The 13,944-nt window shown below is 42.4% G+C and overlaps 1 protein-coding gene across 2 annotated transcripts in view; it reads left to right on the forward strand.

The window, feature by feature from the left end:
- TDRD5 (tudor domain containing 5) overlaps positions 1 to 13,944 on the forward strand; it is a 1,550,608-nt gene that overhangs the window by 1,130,040 nt on the left and 406,624 nt on the right. For both annotated transcript variants that reach the window (XM_086955296.1, XM_086955303.1), the window contains exon 11: positions 7,775 to 8,512. In XM_086955296.1, the coding sequence (XP_086811422.1) occupies positions 7,775 to 8,512 (738 nt within the window). The remainder of the gene's footprint in view (positions 1 to 7,774; positions 8,513 to 13,944) is intronic.

The following is a 13,944-nucleotide window of genomic DNA, read 5'->3' on the forward strand; positions in this document are numbered from 1 at the left end:
TGAGACCACAGTTTATTCCGGAACTAAACCCTGCCTTAACTGTGGCAACTGCAACAGCATAATTAGAGGTAACACTATTCACCATCCTACGCAAGGCAACCCTATCAAACTAAGGGTTAACGCAACATGTGATACTAGCAATTTGATTTATGGTATACGATGTCCTTGTGGTAAGATGTACGTCGGCAAGACTGAACGACGCATCAAGGTGCGTCTAACAGAACATAAATCCAACATCCGTCTTAAGAATCTGAAGTCAGCACTATCATCACATTTCGTAGAACAACATCATAATGTCTCACAAATCAAATTCATCATCCTTGAAACAGTCAACAAAATTGAGGGGAGAGACAATTGTAAACACCTCCTTAGGAGAAAGAACTACTGGATTCAGAAGCTGTCGACTCAGAAACCGATGGGTTTGAACGAAAGAATTGAATTTTCGTGTTATTTATAACCAATTGCTCCATAGACTGTAACTTGTCATTACTGTGTTGGTTTCATTTCTACACCAGACACGCACCACATCCTCAACCCTTTCTTCCCTTTAACTTGTAGCATGGCGCTAGCTCTAGCGATAGAACCTCGTTCATTTGCAACATTAACACTACATGTTCGATCCCCAGTTCACCTTTCTTAATTTTTCCCACACCATATTTTTCAGCAGTGATTTTTTAATTCTTCATTTCCATCTCGCATACCCCCTATTGATTAATCTGTCCACCCCTCAATTATTCACCCATTGGTGATTTTCCCATCTCATACCCTCTGATGAATACGGAAGACTTTCTTAGTCTTTTTACCATGTCTAACCACGTGACTCGTCACACGACCGGCTAGTTTCAAAATAGTTAAACGTGGCCAGTTTGCTCTGTGCCGGCGTTTCGGTAGACGAACAACGGACCGGATTACCTTCCAGCTCATTGCAGGTCAGTCCCCATCATCGGTTAGATTCATTTTTCAAGCGCTTCCCCGAAGCACTCTGCAACCAGACTCTGACTGCACCTTTACCGTTTGTTCACAGATTTCGACATACTTTCCATGAAAGGCATGTAAGTGACACGCCGTTTTTTCAGTTACCGAGATCTTTCCACACCATTAGGAACTTACACATGTGAAGCATTAACATCATGTAGGGTGTTTTCAGCCACAAGTTTATAGCCATGTAATTACGATGTCACAATCATGTTTATTTAATTTTTGGTTATGTGAATATATGCCACACTAATGGTCGTCATATTATTGTTTACAGTGTCGATTCCCTGATGAAGGGCATGTACTAAATGCCCGAAATGCATTGGACACGTTATAACGACATGGCCTGAACTAAACATTGTTCAAAAAGATTTTGATGAAAATGAACAACATTTTGAAAACATGAACAAAAACTACAATGAAATATAAAAATATTCAAACAAAATTACAGACTGGAAGTCTTTTGTCACAAGCAAAGACAACTATATGTGTGCCTGCAAAGGGATGATACTAGAGATCCTCTAGCCTCACTTCTTAACTTGCATTGCCATGGGGTAAGCCTTGTCGCAGTTCTTGATGGCCCTTAAATGTTCCAAAATCCTGATTTTTGGCTCTGTGTATCGTGCTGCCTATATAGGCCTTATTACAGGGACAGAATAAAGCATAAACCGCAAACTCCGTGTTGCATGATGTGTGATCCTGTATCACAAAGGGTTCTGTGTGTGGTGAAAGCTTAACCTCTTTACAATTTCTGCCGTGCTTGCACGCTTTGCAGTTTCTACAAGGGAAAAATCCTTGTATCCCCATTGGTTTGTCTTTTATTGGGATTATAGCACTACATAGTTCATCCTTTAGAGATTTAGTCTTTTTGAAAGTTATCTGAGGGTATGATTCCACATATCCTGCAATCTCGGGATCTGTTTGCAAGACAGGCCAAAATTTCTTTAAACTTCGTTTGATCATAAACGCTTGACTGCTATATGCTGTGATGAAGCGTGTTTTCAAGTTTTCGATATCTTCCACTGTTTTGTCCTTTTCTATTAACAGACTTTCTCTGCTTCTTTCAGCCACAATCTTTCTGGCCCTGTTGATTGTTTTTTCCGTGTATCCTCTCGCTCTAAATCTTTCAATCATCGTATTTTCCTCTTCTCTAAAGGTTGCAGGTGTGCTACAGTTCCTTTTTGCTCTTAAGAGTTCTCCTATTGGAATGCTCTGTATTAGTGAGCTCTGATGGCAACTGCGTGCATGTAGCAGGCTATATTCTGCTGTTGTCTTTCTGTATAGGGTACTCTCTAATTTGTTGTTTTCCACTTTCAGTCTTAAATCAAGGAAATCTAGACTCCTCTCCGCCCACTGGCTGGTGAATTTTAGATTGAAATCATTGGAGTTGAGCTCCTCCACAAAATTACTTGCTTCCATTTCTGAGCCTGACCAAACCACAAAAATGTCATCGATGTATCTGACCCATTTGATGACTCTCTTCTTATACAACGATGACCTATACACCACTTCCTCTTCCCAGTACCCCATGAAGAGACCCGCAAAGCTTGGCGCAAAACAAGTCCCCATGGAAGTACCGAGGACCTGTCTATAGATTTTAGAGTCGAAGAGGAAGTAGTTTTGGGTCAGACACAGTTCCATTATCTTTAGAAGCATTTGTGTGTGGCAGAGGTAGGAAATTGATCTTCTGGATAAGAAATGTTTGCAAGCCATCAGCCCCAGTGTATGTGGGATACAAGTGTATAGCCCCACTACATCAAGTGATAGCAGTGTGTAGTTCTCTTCCCATTTTAGTGTCTCTATGAGCTTTAGAAAAGCTCCTGAATCCTTTACAAAGGATGGCAAGCTCTGTACCCAACTTTGTAGGAAAAAGTCTACATATTGTGAGGCAGCTTCCTATTGACGAGACTATTGGGCTCCATGGTGGATTATTTCTGTCCTTATGAATCTTCAGTAGAAGATATAAGGCTGGTAGTCTAGGGGACTTGCACTCAAGAAATTTGAACTCTTCTGTCTCTATTAGTCCCTTCCCTTTCCACTCCTGGAGTAAAGCATGGAATAACCGAAGTGATGTCTCGTATTCCATGCGGTTGCTTCTGCAATATTTTGTCTCATCTGACAATTGCCGTAGTCCTTCCTTTATATAGTCCGTTCTAGCCTGCACTACTACGTTGCCTCCCTTGTCTGATTTTTTTTATCACTATACTGGGGTCATTTTTTAAGTTCAGCAAGGCTTTGCGTTGTTGATTATTTATGTTGCTCCAGCATTTTAGTTTTTTATTAGAAATGTGTTGTAGTTCTTTACTCATGCCCCGTTCAAACACATCTATAGCATCGTTCTTCAGCTGGGGGAGATAAGTTGACTTTGGCCTGAAGCCACTATTGGCACTCATATCTAAGGCTATATTTTCAGTTCGGAATCTTTCATAAGGGCAACTTGTGTCCTCGACTTCTTCCGCTAGAATTCTTAGTGAGTGTTCTAATTCTGCCTCCGCTATACTCATACTGTTGGCTTTTTCTCTAGGCGCTATAGATTTATCTGTGACTGTACAGGCAAACCACTTTCTTATTCTCAGTTTTCTCGTGAAGAAAAATAGGTCTATGCGGCTTTGTGTAAAGTTAAAGGTTCTAGAGGGACAAAAACTTAACCCCAAAGATAAAAGTTCTACCTCATAATTGGTGAGTTTCCTCTTCGAGAGATTCACGACCGTCTGTATCTCCTTTATTTCGCCTTCAGTTGGCCCCTTGTTCTTCGTCCCACTGGGCTTCCTAGATCTCCCATAGCTGAGGTATTCCTGTTTCTACCTCCTCTGTTTCCTCTTCCTCGACTTTGAAAGGATTGGCCGTTGTTTGTCCCTCTTCCCTTCATGACCATATTGAACTCCGTTAAAACATCGGTTTTTACTCCTGAAAAACCTTGTGTGCTGGATGCATCACTTCCGCTCATTAGACTTCCTTCTGTTGATGTTTCATTGTTGATTTGTAATCCGCTTTCCTCTGATTGTGTTACCGTTGTTGAATTAGCAGCGCTTTTAGCTTGCATCTCTCCTCTCATCTTGTCGTATTTTTGGGCGAATGTTATTATTTGACCTTTCTGATAGTCAACTAAGTCTCTTTGAAATTTACGTTGTTTCTTCATTTTTATGTCTTTCTCTATTTTATCAAGGCTTGTTTCCATTCGTTCCATCTCCTTCTTAAATTCATCTTCACTACATAGATTTTTCAATTCAGTGCTTAGATCTTCAATCTCTTTGCTTAGCCTCTCCACATGCTTTGTTGCATAACATACTAGCATTTTCAGCATGTTTGGTGAGCACTGGTGGTTATTTTCGGCCCATTTATTAATCAACTCGGGATCTGGGTTATGAAAGGTCGGCATAATGAAGATTCTTAAACCCCAAGGGACTCGTGACACATCAATGTATTTTTTTAACATGGTGGCTTCCCACCACTTGTTCTGTTCGCTTTTTAATGCTCTCCATAATTTGTCCCACAGCAGTCTTTTCTCGGACTTTCCACTCACTGGTGCCTCTTTGGTGGAAGTCGACGCCACCGTGTTTTTATTGTATTGTTCAAACATTTCATTTGCATCGTGTATCCGTTTGTCTCTTCTTCCCGATGCCATTATTCCTGCCAAGTATCTTTGCACTGATTGGTGCTTTGTTTCCTCAGCTGTGCCTTACGTTCTTGTTTTAATTCACGACGTGTGCACTCCCTCTCCGGCTGTCAGCTGTTTTCCTAGGTTCTGATCGGACACCCACTGTGTCCTTTTGGTTTCTCGAACAGGAGTTGCCGTTTGTTGTATGTTTAGCACGCAAGCCAGTAACGTGCGAAAGGACCCGTTCTAAAGAGTCTGAGGGATTTCTGGCAAAATTGTGTTTATTCCCAGGGAGTTGGTGTTAACCTCAGACCGCGTCACGAACCATCCCAGCAAGCTGTTTTTGCCAGGAGCAACCCGGATCTGACGGGGGAACACGGACACTGTGCTGTTGTTCCGACCCTGCTGGGGGCAGTATTGAAGGCAGAGCGTCTGGGGACCTAAGGAAGACCGATCTACCATCGTATCTGATTTAATTGAGGAAATACCACCCACCTCGAAAAAGGCATGAACAGTATAAATATGATAAAGAGCCCCACAGAAGACCGTTACCAACCTGATGACTTCTGGGAGTGGTAGTCCCCCACATCGGACTACGAAAGAGAGACTATGAGTTCTCAATTAAGGCCATCTGTACTCCAATGATATGGGCGGAGTCAAGTAGGTTTAAGTAAAGGTGCTACCTCATTCCGACATTGAAAGGCATCTGATGAAGACTGAATGTCAAAATGCATTTTGCCGCAATTTCTATCAGTAAAACGATCTTCCTGTTGAATCCCTGCTGTGTCCTTTTGGTTTCTCGAACAGGAGTTGCCATTTGTTGTATGTATGTGTGTGTGTGTATATATATATATATATATATATATATATATATATATATATATATATATATATATATATATATTACTACAATTTATGCTGCTATGTCATAAAAACTGCACTTTACCTCATTATGAATTTGTATGTATATATTGGATTGTTTTTATTACCTTTTATGAAATCTTAATGTGTATATAAGTGGTTTTGTGTAGATTATTTTGCCTTCCATGTACTGGATTTTAGCGGGTTTTACCAATTTTTGGTTTTACTTGTTTTTATCTGGTGTTTGGTGGGTGGATGGTTTACGCTCTGCTATTTTGCACATATAGAGACAAGCATATTAGGTGAAATATAGGTTATCTGATGAATTTTGTATGGTATAACCAAATGATATTGGCAATATTACCATATCAAGAATGACTCACGGTTTTCTGTCATTTGCATTAGTCACTTTATATTTGTGATATTTAAAATGATAGCACTTTACCTAATACTGTAACTGTACTCTGAAAGAATAATACTGTTACGTTATTTAAATCATCATGCATAGTGCCTTACTAATGGATTTTGTTGGTTGCTTTAAAACTACATTGCACTCGATCTAAGTTTATATGAAAGAATCACACTATTTTTTCCTTCTCTGCCAAGCTCTTTTTTGAAAGTATTATAAGCTATGAACTATATGCCAATATCTGTGAAGGGCGACATTGATCTTATCCCCCCTTTTTTTTGTATTATGGAGATGGTTTTCTATCAAATGAACTATCGTCGAATACAATTTGGAGCTAGGGCACTTGCCCAGTATATCTGACAAAATGATAAAATATATTATGTATGTATTTATATATATCTTCCAAGTCAATGTCTTCTTAATAGAATATTATTGGCATGTTTGCAAAAAGAAAAGTTAAACAACAATGTTAAAAGAAACAGTTGGTTAAAACATAGTCTATCTTTTATGTCTATGACAAAGATGGGAGGAGTCTTGTGTTAGGGAAAATAGTATTTAATCACTGTGGTGGTCACGGCATGTTATGTGATCAAGTCCGGGCTTACCGGACGAAACGCGTCATGTCTGTTGGTGTGAGGAAATAAAGCACTTGCCGTGTGGTCCGTGTCCTGGTTTGGCATCCGTGAGGCGGTGAACACTAGGAAGTGTCTTTTGCATATATATATATATATATATATATCAATTTGGTGGCTTTTATATTTACATCTTGTTTGGCTAACAGGACACAAGGAACCTTAACACCAAATTGCGTAATTAGGCTAAAAGAATTGGCTATTTGCAAACTTGGAAATTCACTTACCTTCATACAGTCTACTTTATTTGCATGAGCCCATGTTTTTTTCCAGATAGGTACAGTTTGTTCACTGCTACAGTCTCATAGTTCATAAGAAAAAAGTATAGTCCATTGTATTCAGATTCATTTGTTTTAGTATATGTGGTGTCTATGCTTTATTTTGTTTGTATTTTGTTTCTCCTGTGCAGTCCATATTTTACAATGTATTTTATCAGCATTCCTTTAAACCCCAAGCACAATAATCAGTAGACTTTACTGACACAGGTTGTAGACGAAGATCATGTGCAGCCTCTAAATACAATATGTAACTGCATAATAGCATAGTATTCTGAGAGAGGTTGCTGTTGTTTATTAGATTATAAGCTGTTTCACTGTTTTCCATAAAGAAATGTCAGGCTCCATGATTTGATTTTTTTCTATTCTCTGTATTTCTGTCCATTTTTTAGACTCTATCCATTTAATTTGCTTCTTGGACTTTTTTCTGTGTTTTGTGTTTCCTAGTTTGTTTTGGTATTCCTATTGTGATTGCTTCTAGATCTCTTAATTTCTAATATCTCTGTTGCTTCCATCTACTTCCTACCCTACTTTTGTTTTGAATCTTTGTTTGGATATATCCTTTTGGCCTTTCTCCTGCATTTGGTTCTTGGTCTGTCTTCTGTACGATTTCTTCCCAACTAGTTCTCTCTTGCTCATTTCCTGAACTCTCTGCTGTTTGCATCCTGTAGTCTTTGTTTTTCTGTGTGGTATATGCCCAATAGCCTCAGTCTCTTCCTCTTGTGCTTTCTACTGTACTCTCTGCTCCTCTTTTTTTCAGCCCTCCCCCATTTTTTTAAAATAAAATCTTTCTGCCTTTCTTGCCGAGTCATTTTCACTTTTCCCTCCCTTTTTTTAGCCCATTGTCCTTGTATATCCTCCTGCTCTAGCTCGTGCCTTTTTCTCTCTCACATTAGCATCCACATTTGTCTTTTTCCTTTTGTTTTCTCATTTTTTTCTATACATCTGTTTTGTGACTTCTGTTTTTTGATATGTAAGATCTGGTCACTTTTTGTTGACCTGATCTTGTTTATTTTTCTTACAGGGTTTTAGAATACTGAATCCTGCCAAATTGTATTTGACACCTGGTGATAAACGGTCAGCAGACAAGGCCATTGATTCAAATTCTTCACAGACTTTACAGAGACAGGCTATCGACCCTGGTGTTCACCTGCAAGAATCTCAGACACAACCACATTGCTCACCACGTTACTACTGTCATACCTCATCTTCCAGCCCCCCATCTAGGTCTCATCAAGTGGAAAACTATATTACAGACCTTCCACATGGTTCGCATGATCAAGCAGGCTTTTCTGCTAAGCATCCACAAGATTCCGATCTGCAACAGGGTTCTCATGACAAACATATACATAGTTCACAGCAGCAGGCAAGCTCTTCCGTCACTCATCCACAAGATTTGGGTCTACACAATGACTCTTCTGCTCAGCATCCACACAATTCTCAACTGAAAGCATGCTCTCCTGAGTGTCATTCCCAGGGCTCCCAGTGGCATGATGGCTCTCCTGCCAAGCGTCTACAGGATACATATAGGCTGGATAACTATCCTCCCAATCATAGTCAGGTTTCACATTATCATGATACCTCTCTTTCCAAACATTCACAGTATTCACATTTCCAAGATAGTACTCCTGTCAGTCATCCCCAAGGTTCACATTTTGCCACTCCTGCCAAGCAGTCACACGTTTTGAAGCACCAGAAAAATCACTCCATTGAAGAGGCAATCAGAAGCCTGGACTCCACTGGAAAGAAATGTCATATACAGGTGAGATGCATGAAGACAGACAATCTCTAGAAATCTTCGATCTTTCCATGTCCTTTCCTAGTATGAGTGAATTAAGTTTCTTTACAAAAATGAGGGCCTCAAATAGACCATTGTCCTTTCCGTTGTTGCAGGGATTCTCCCCAGGAACAGAACTATGCTTGGGACCATAGAAGATCAGCATGTAGAAACTGAGTCACCATACCACCTCTGTATCTATGAGCCCGAGTCCAGCTAGCTATAGTGCCTCACTTGCCCTCCTAACCTTTCTAGAGAAACAAGTGAGTTTGCACCCCTAAATACAACCCTCTCGACCCTCTCAGGGATCGCAGTAACAGGACACACCCTTTCTCTCTCTCACTCGTACTTGTCCACAATAAAATATACAAGGGACACAAATGAAGTTTATATTATCTATTTAGACTATTGTGCTCTAAGATGCAGTATTTGCGCCACAATTAGAAAACAAATGCATATCAAAAAATATCATTAGCATTGTTTTCAGACCATATATCATAAAAAGCCTTTCATGTTATAAGACTGATTAGCCTAAACCCCCCACCCCTTTTTCTACTGAAGCTAAATGATTATACTTTATAGATCTCTGGGAATAGTGGCGGACCATGTACCTTCGCATACATGGGTGGATGTTTTACATCACAGCTAACACAGCACTCTTGCCTCAGGACCTTCACTCGGTGTGTGTTTTTCAGAACCCCTGTCGTTGGTTATATGACAAGACGTGTGTTCACAAACAGCAGCTGTATTGTCTTGTTATATCTAGGTGCTTGTGTCTGCCCAGAGAGATTAACAAGGGGCAAATGTTGTTTGAACTTGTCTAGTGTGCTTAGACTAAATCCCAGGGTAAAATAAAACCTGAAAATGTGCAGGTTTTGTGTGAAAATATGTAGCACAAAAACAAGCTTGCTATGTAGAAATATGTTCAAAATAAAATCAGCCTATAATGTGCACAATTAGGCTAACATAAGAAAAATGACAATGAGACACACACAACACCACCAGAGCAGTGAAGATCATGACTTTCACCATATTGGTGGAGGTCCATCCACTATATCTGGAGATCTCCCACCTACCTGGCACAGATTTTTATGTTGTGAGTGAAGCCACTGCCACAATGGCTTCCGTCACTGATGGTTTGCCGAGCAGGTGCCATGTTTAAAATGCTTACCTAGCCAACTGATTTGTTCAGAGGAAATAAACCCCCAAATTGTAATTGTATTGATATATTGCTTACTACCCTTGACAAGGCGATGAAGCTCTTTTTGGCGAGTAGCACTCTACTTTGGAACATAAAGTGGATTTTTCTTTCGCTGGAACAAAAGTAAACATCTCTGACTTGCAGAGAGTTTTTTTCCTGCACTTGGAGGCCTTTAACCTTTTCCCTGCTTGTGTCCTTTATGCCTTCCATTGTGATGGGCAGGGAACAGGAGTGGTGGTTATCCCGCTCTTAATAGGGCAAGATGACATAACTTATGTCGAAGTCTTGTGACAGACCAGTGATTACCATTGGCAGAGCTAGCATAGGCTGCTCAAAGGTAACCCAAGGGTACCCCTTCCCCCTGGCTATAAATGGAGCAGGGTAACAGAACGATAGTAGGACTGCGAGTTTATGTTGCTGCTCTAGCTAAGCTAAACCCTGTATATGGGGTCTCAGTTGTCTCTAGGCATTGATCATTTGTCTGAGTGAGCTACCATATAGCACAGAGTGTTTCTGATAGATTCTTCTTACTACAGATTCCAAAACTTGAGAATATTCACCAGAGGCCAGACTGGATCTGGAAAACATTTTCCCCAGCAATAGTTCTCAAGGTGGCCCTCCATGACTCAAGTTGTGGCTCTATCTCTCCCAGATGTGATTACATCAGGCTGTGTATAGTGTTTACTGGTGCAGTGGTGTCTGTTACTGTTTTTCCATGTCTCATCAATGCAGGTCTGAAGGTGCATTTGGCCTTTAGCAAAATACTTTCTCTGCAAATTCAACAGCTACTAGGTCAGATGTCTCAACAATAGACATAAATGTTGTCCTTAATGGTTCTACATGACAATTGTATGTGGTGTCTAGTATCTGACCACAATCCCTTGACCTGTTAACTGTTTCTCATCCAGGCACCTGAAGGCTATCAGGGAGCAGGAGGACAAGTTATTTTTGGAAAGAGTCTGTAAGGATACTCCAAAACAGTAGCCTGAGAGGGAGCGCTCCTTCAAGGGATTGTTCTAGAGAAAACACAAAAAAGCCTTACAGGAAGTAAAAATTCCCCTCTTCCTCCAAGAAATGATCCAGCTCCTGGGACCAGTCAGATTCTGGTTCTGAAATACTCCCAATTGCCAACCCTTCCCAGATCTGAGGTTTTTCGACTGGCCATGTTGTATATTTTCAGGATAGCTCTAACTTTGACACTAATAAACGTTTTGCCTCCATACCCCAGCCTTGTCTACTTGTCTGAGGAAACTTTTGCCTGTGAAGGACCCCTCACTCCCGCCTTTGGTAACACCTCTGCCACCCTTGGAATAGGCCTTAGTGCCAACCCTTTGCTACTAGTTGTCCGACATACAAAGAGGAGGTTTGAGCCTGCTTTGAGGATGAATAATTATCATTGCTCCTGCCTAGGGCCCAGAGATTAGCCTGGAGGAGGAACTCTTTGAATTAGATTCTGAGGCCTTAGACATCCTTAGACATTCTGATAGAGGCTTCTAAAAGCAGACACCTCACCTTTTGAATATTCCCCAGGCATCAGACTGGTTACTTTCAGCAGTACCTCTACGTGCCAATAAGTGCTGCCATGTGACTCCGTACTTCCACTCCGGAAATAATCTGTGTAGCTCATGTAGGAGCCTCAACTGTGCACTGACATCAGTTCCTTTCTTTCCCTGCCACCAGAAGAGAATCCAGGGCTACCTCGCGTCTCTAAGACTGCTTGTTTTTTTTCATCCAGTTTGGCTATATCGCCTGGGGTCAAGCCACAACGCTTAAGATCATCAGTGATTGTGTATTGATGACCCCAACGGCCAAACTTGGACTGCAAGGTAAAACTTTTGCCAAGCACCAGAAGACTCTCGCAAGAGACCAATCTGAGTCAAAGGGTCTTTTCCAGCCCCATTCCTGTACCAGAAGTTGCAGGAGTCGTTCCCGAGGTTGGTTGTTGTCCCGCTCCAAGTTGTATAAAAAATTAAAGCACGACTTGACCCCTTCCCGCTACTCATAATCTCCAGAGAAGGCGCAGGAGCGTCGCCATGCATTTCGATCTTGCTCCCAAAATCTACCTTGGAGGTCATCCTGCAACTTGTCCAGGCTCATCCCGACGTTCCGGGGCGGTCTATGGCACTGAGGCAGATCGAACAGTTCGACAAGGCCATGCTTCGACTCTTCGGATCTTTACCGTCTCCCTCCGGCATGCATATGGGTCCCACAGAGCTAACAGCCCTCCTTAACTGGGATACCCCCGCAGGTTCACCTTCAGTGCCAATTAGATCCTTGGAATCCACCACTGGGTCTCCTCTGGACCTAACTTCGCCTTGAGTGCCAAGCACCGTTCCAGTTCCCGAAGCCTCGATGCCAACTCCACAGATGCATGAGGAAGAGGTGCCCATTGTGCTCTTCAGCTCCAAGTCAGGTCAATTACGATGACCTCGACCCAGACTGTGCTCGACTTAAATCGAAAATCCTCTTCCCCCACTTAACCTGCCACCTTCTCAAGAAAGTACACCTATGTTGCATTCCCTATTTGGTACAGATTCATACAGTGATTACAATGCCAGTGATGAAACAGGCCCACCATACCATGAAGAAAATTGGTAGGATGACCTTCATGAAGCCAGTGGCATTTACACGACCCCCTCACCTGCCAAACCCCTTTAGCATGCCTTTAGTGAAATACAGCCACCCAGTTGGAGGCAGGAACTTACGATTCTTGCGGGCTTGACAGACCATTTCATTGGACAGGTGGGCCCTGCAGATTGCCCATAAGGGGTGCACCTTGCACTTCATTGCCACTCTGCAGCACCTTCCACTGTCCCCAGTACGATTGAAGGAGGACAATTTGTCCGTCTTACATTCTAGTGCCAAAGAATTACAACAGTCTTTCTTCCTATTTTAGACTTGTGCCTTCTCTATGTCTTCCTCTGAAAGTAAAAATTCAAGATGCTCACACTAGCGAGGTCTTTGCTGCCCTCAACCCTGGAGACTGGATGGTGTTGTTAGACCTGCAGGATGCCTATTTCCATATAGCCCTCCTGCAGGTGCATCAGCGCCATCTGCAGTTTGTGGTGGGACAGGAACATATTCAGTTTGCTGTGCTCCTGTTTGGGCTTACCAGCAAAAGTGATGGCTGTGGTAGAAGTCCACCTTCGGAAGTCAGGGTGTTCCAGTCTTCCCCTACCTTGATGAGTAGCTGCTGAAGGTGGGCTCGCCCCTAGCAGTCCTCAACCACCTCCAGAATACGGCAAACTTCCTGTTGTCTGGGTTTAACTATCAATGTGCTGAGGTCAAGTCTGGCTACTCCTCAGACACTCCCCTTCATCAAAGCCATTCAGAACACGGTTCCGTTTTGGTACTTTTCCCCAGAAAGGAGAGTCCAGGACATTTGGACAAGGATCCCGACCTTTCTGTCTCTGTCCGGGATTTCAACTCTGAGGTTATTGGGACTGATTGCCCCCCCCTGCATCCTGCTAGTAAAACATGCCAGGCAGCATTTGTGAGCTCTGCAGTAGGATCTAAAGTTTCAGTGGACCCACCGTCAAGGGGACTTTCACAGTCTCCTTTGAAATCTCGATGTAGCTGGAAAAGATCTGCAGTGGTGGTTATTGGAACACGATTGGGTTTGCAGCAGAATTCTTTCCTTATCCCGCCCAGAGTTGACCGTGGTGCGAAATGCCTTCATTTTAGTCAGGGGTTGCCATCTGGGAGTAGGGGAGATCAGAGGTATCTGGCCTCTGGTGGAAGCTGGGCTCCATATCAGCCTCCCGGAGCTGCAGGCCATCCACTTGTCATTGAAAACCCTCTTTTCATCCTTCAAAGGGAGGCTGCTACAGTTGCTTAAGACCAACAGCACTACCATGTGGTACTGCAACAAGCAGGGCGGTGTGGGGTCCAGGTCCTTGTGACAAGAAGCACGATGCCTCTGGAAATTGCTGGACTACTACAGAGATTTCCTGGTGGTGAACCAACTGGCAGAATCTTTGAATGCCAGGCTGGACAAACTTAGCAGTTGACACCTAGCAATTACTCCAGGAGGCGGTACAAGATCTGTTCTGGGAACGAAGAGAACCTTTGCCCTATCTATTTGCCTCCACCTAGAATATACAATGCCAGGAGTTCTGCGCATTGGAGTTTCAAAAGCATCTCTGCCTGGGGTGGAACTCGGGACTCCTGTATGCGTTTCTGCCAATGCCATTGCTGCCCGAGTTCCGAAGAAGAT

The sequence above is a fragment of the Lissotriton vulgaris genome, chromosome 1_1 (assembly GCF_964263255.1).
Source record: "Lissotriton vulgaris chromosome 1_1, aLisVul1.2, whole genome shotgun sequence".
NCBI lineage: Eukaryota > Metazoa > Chordata > Amphibia > Caudata > Salamandridae > Lissotriton > Lissotriton vulgaris.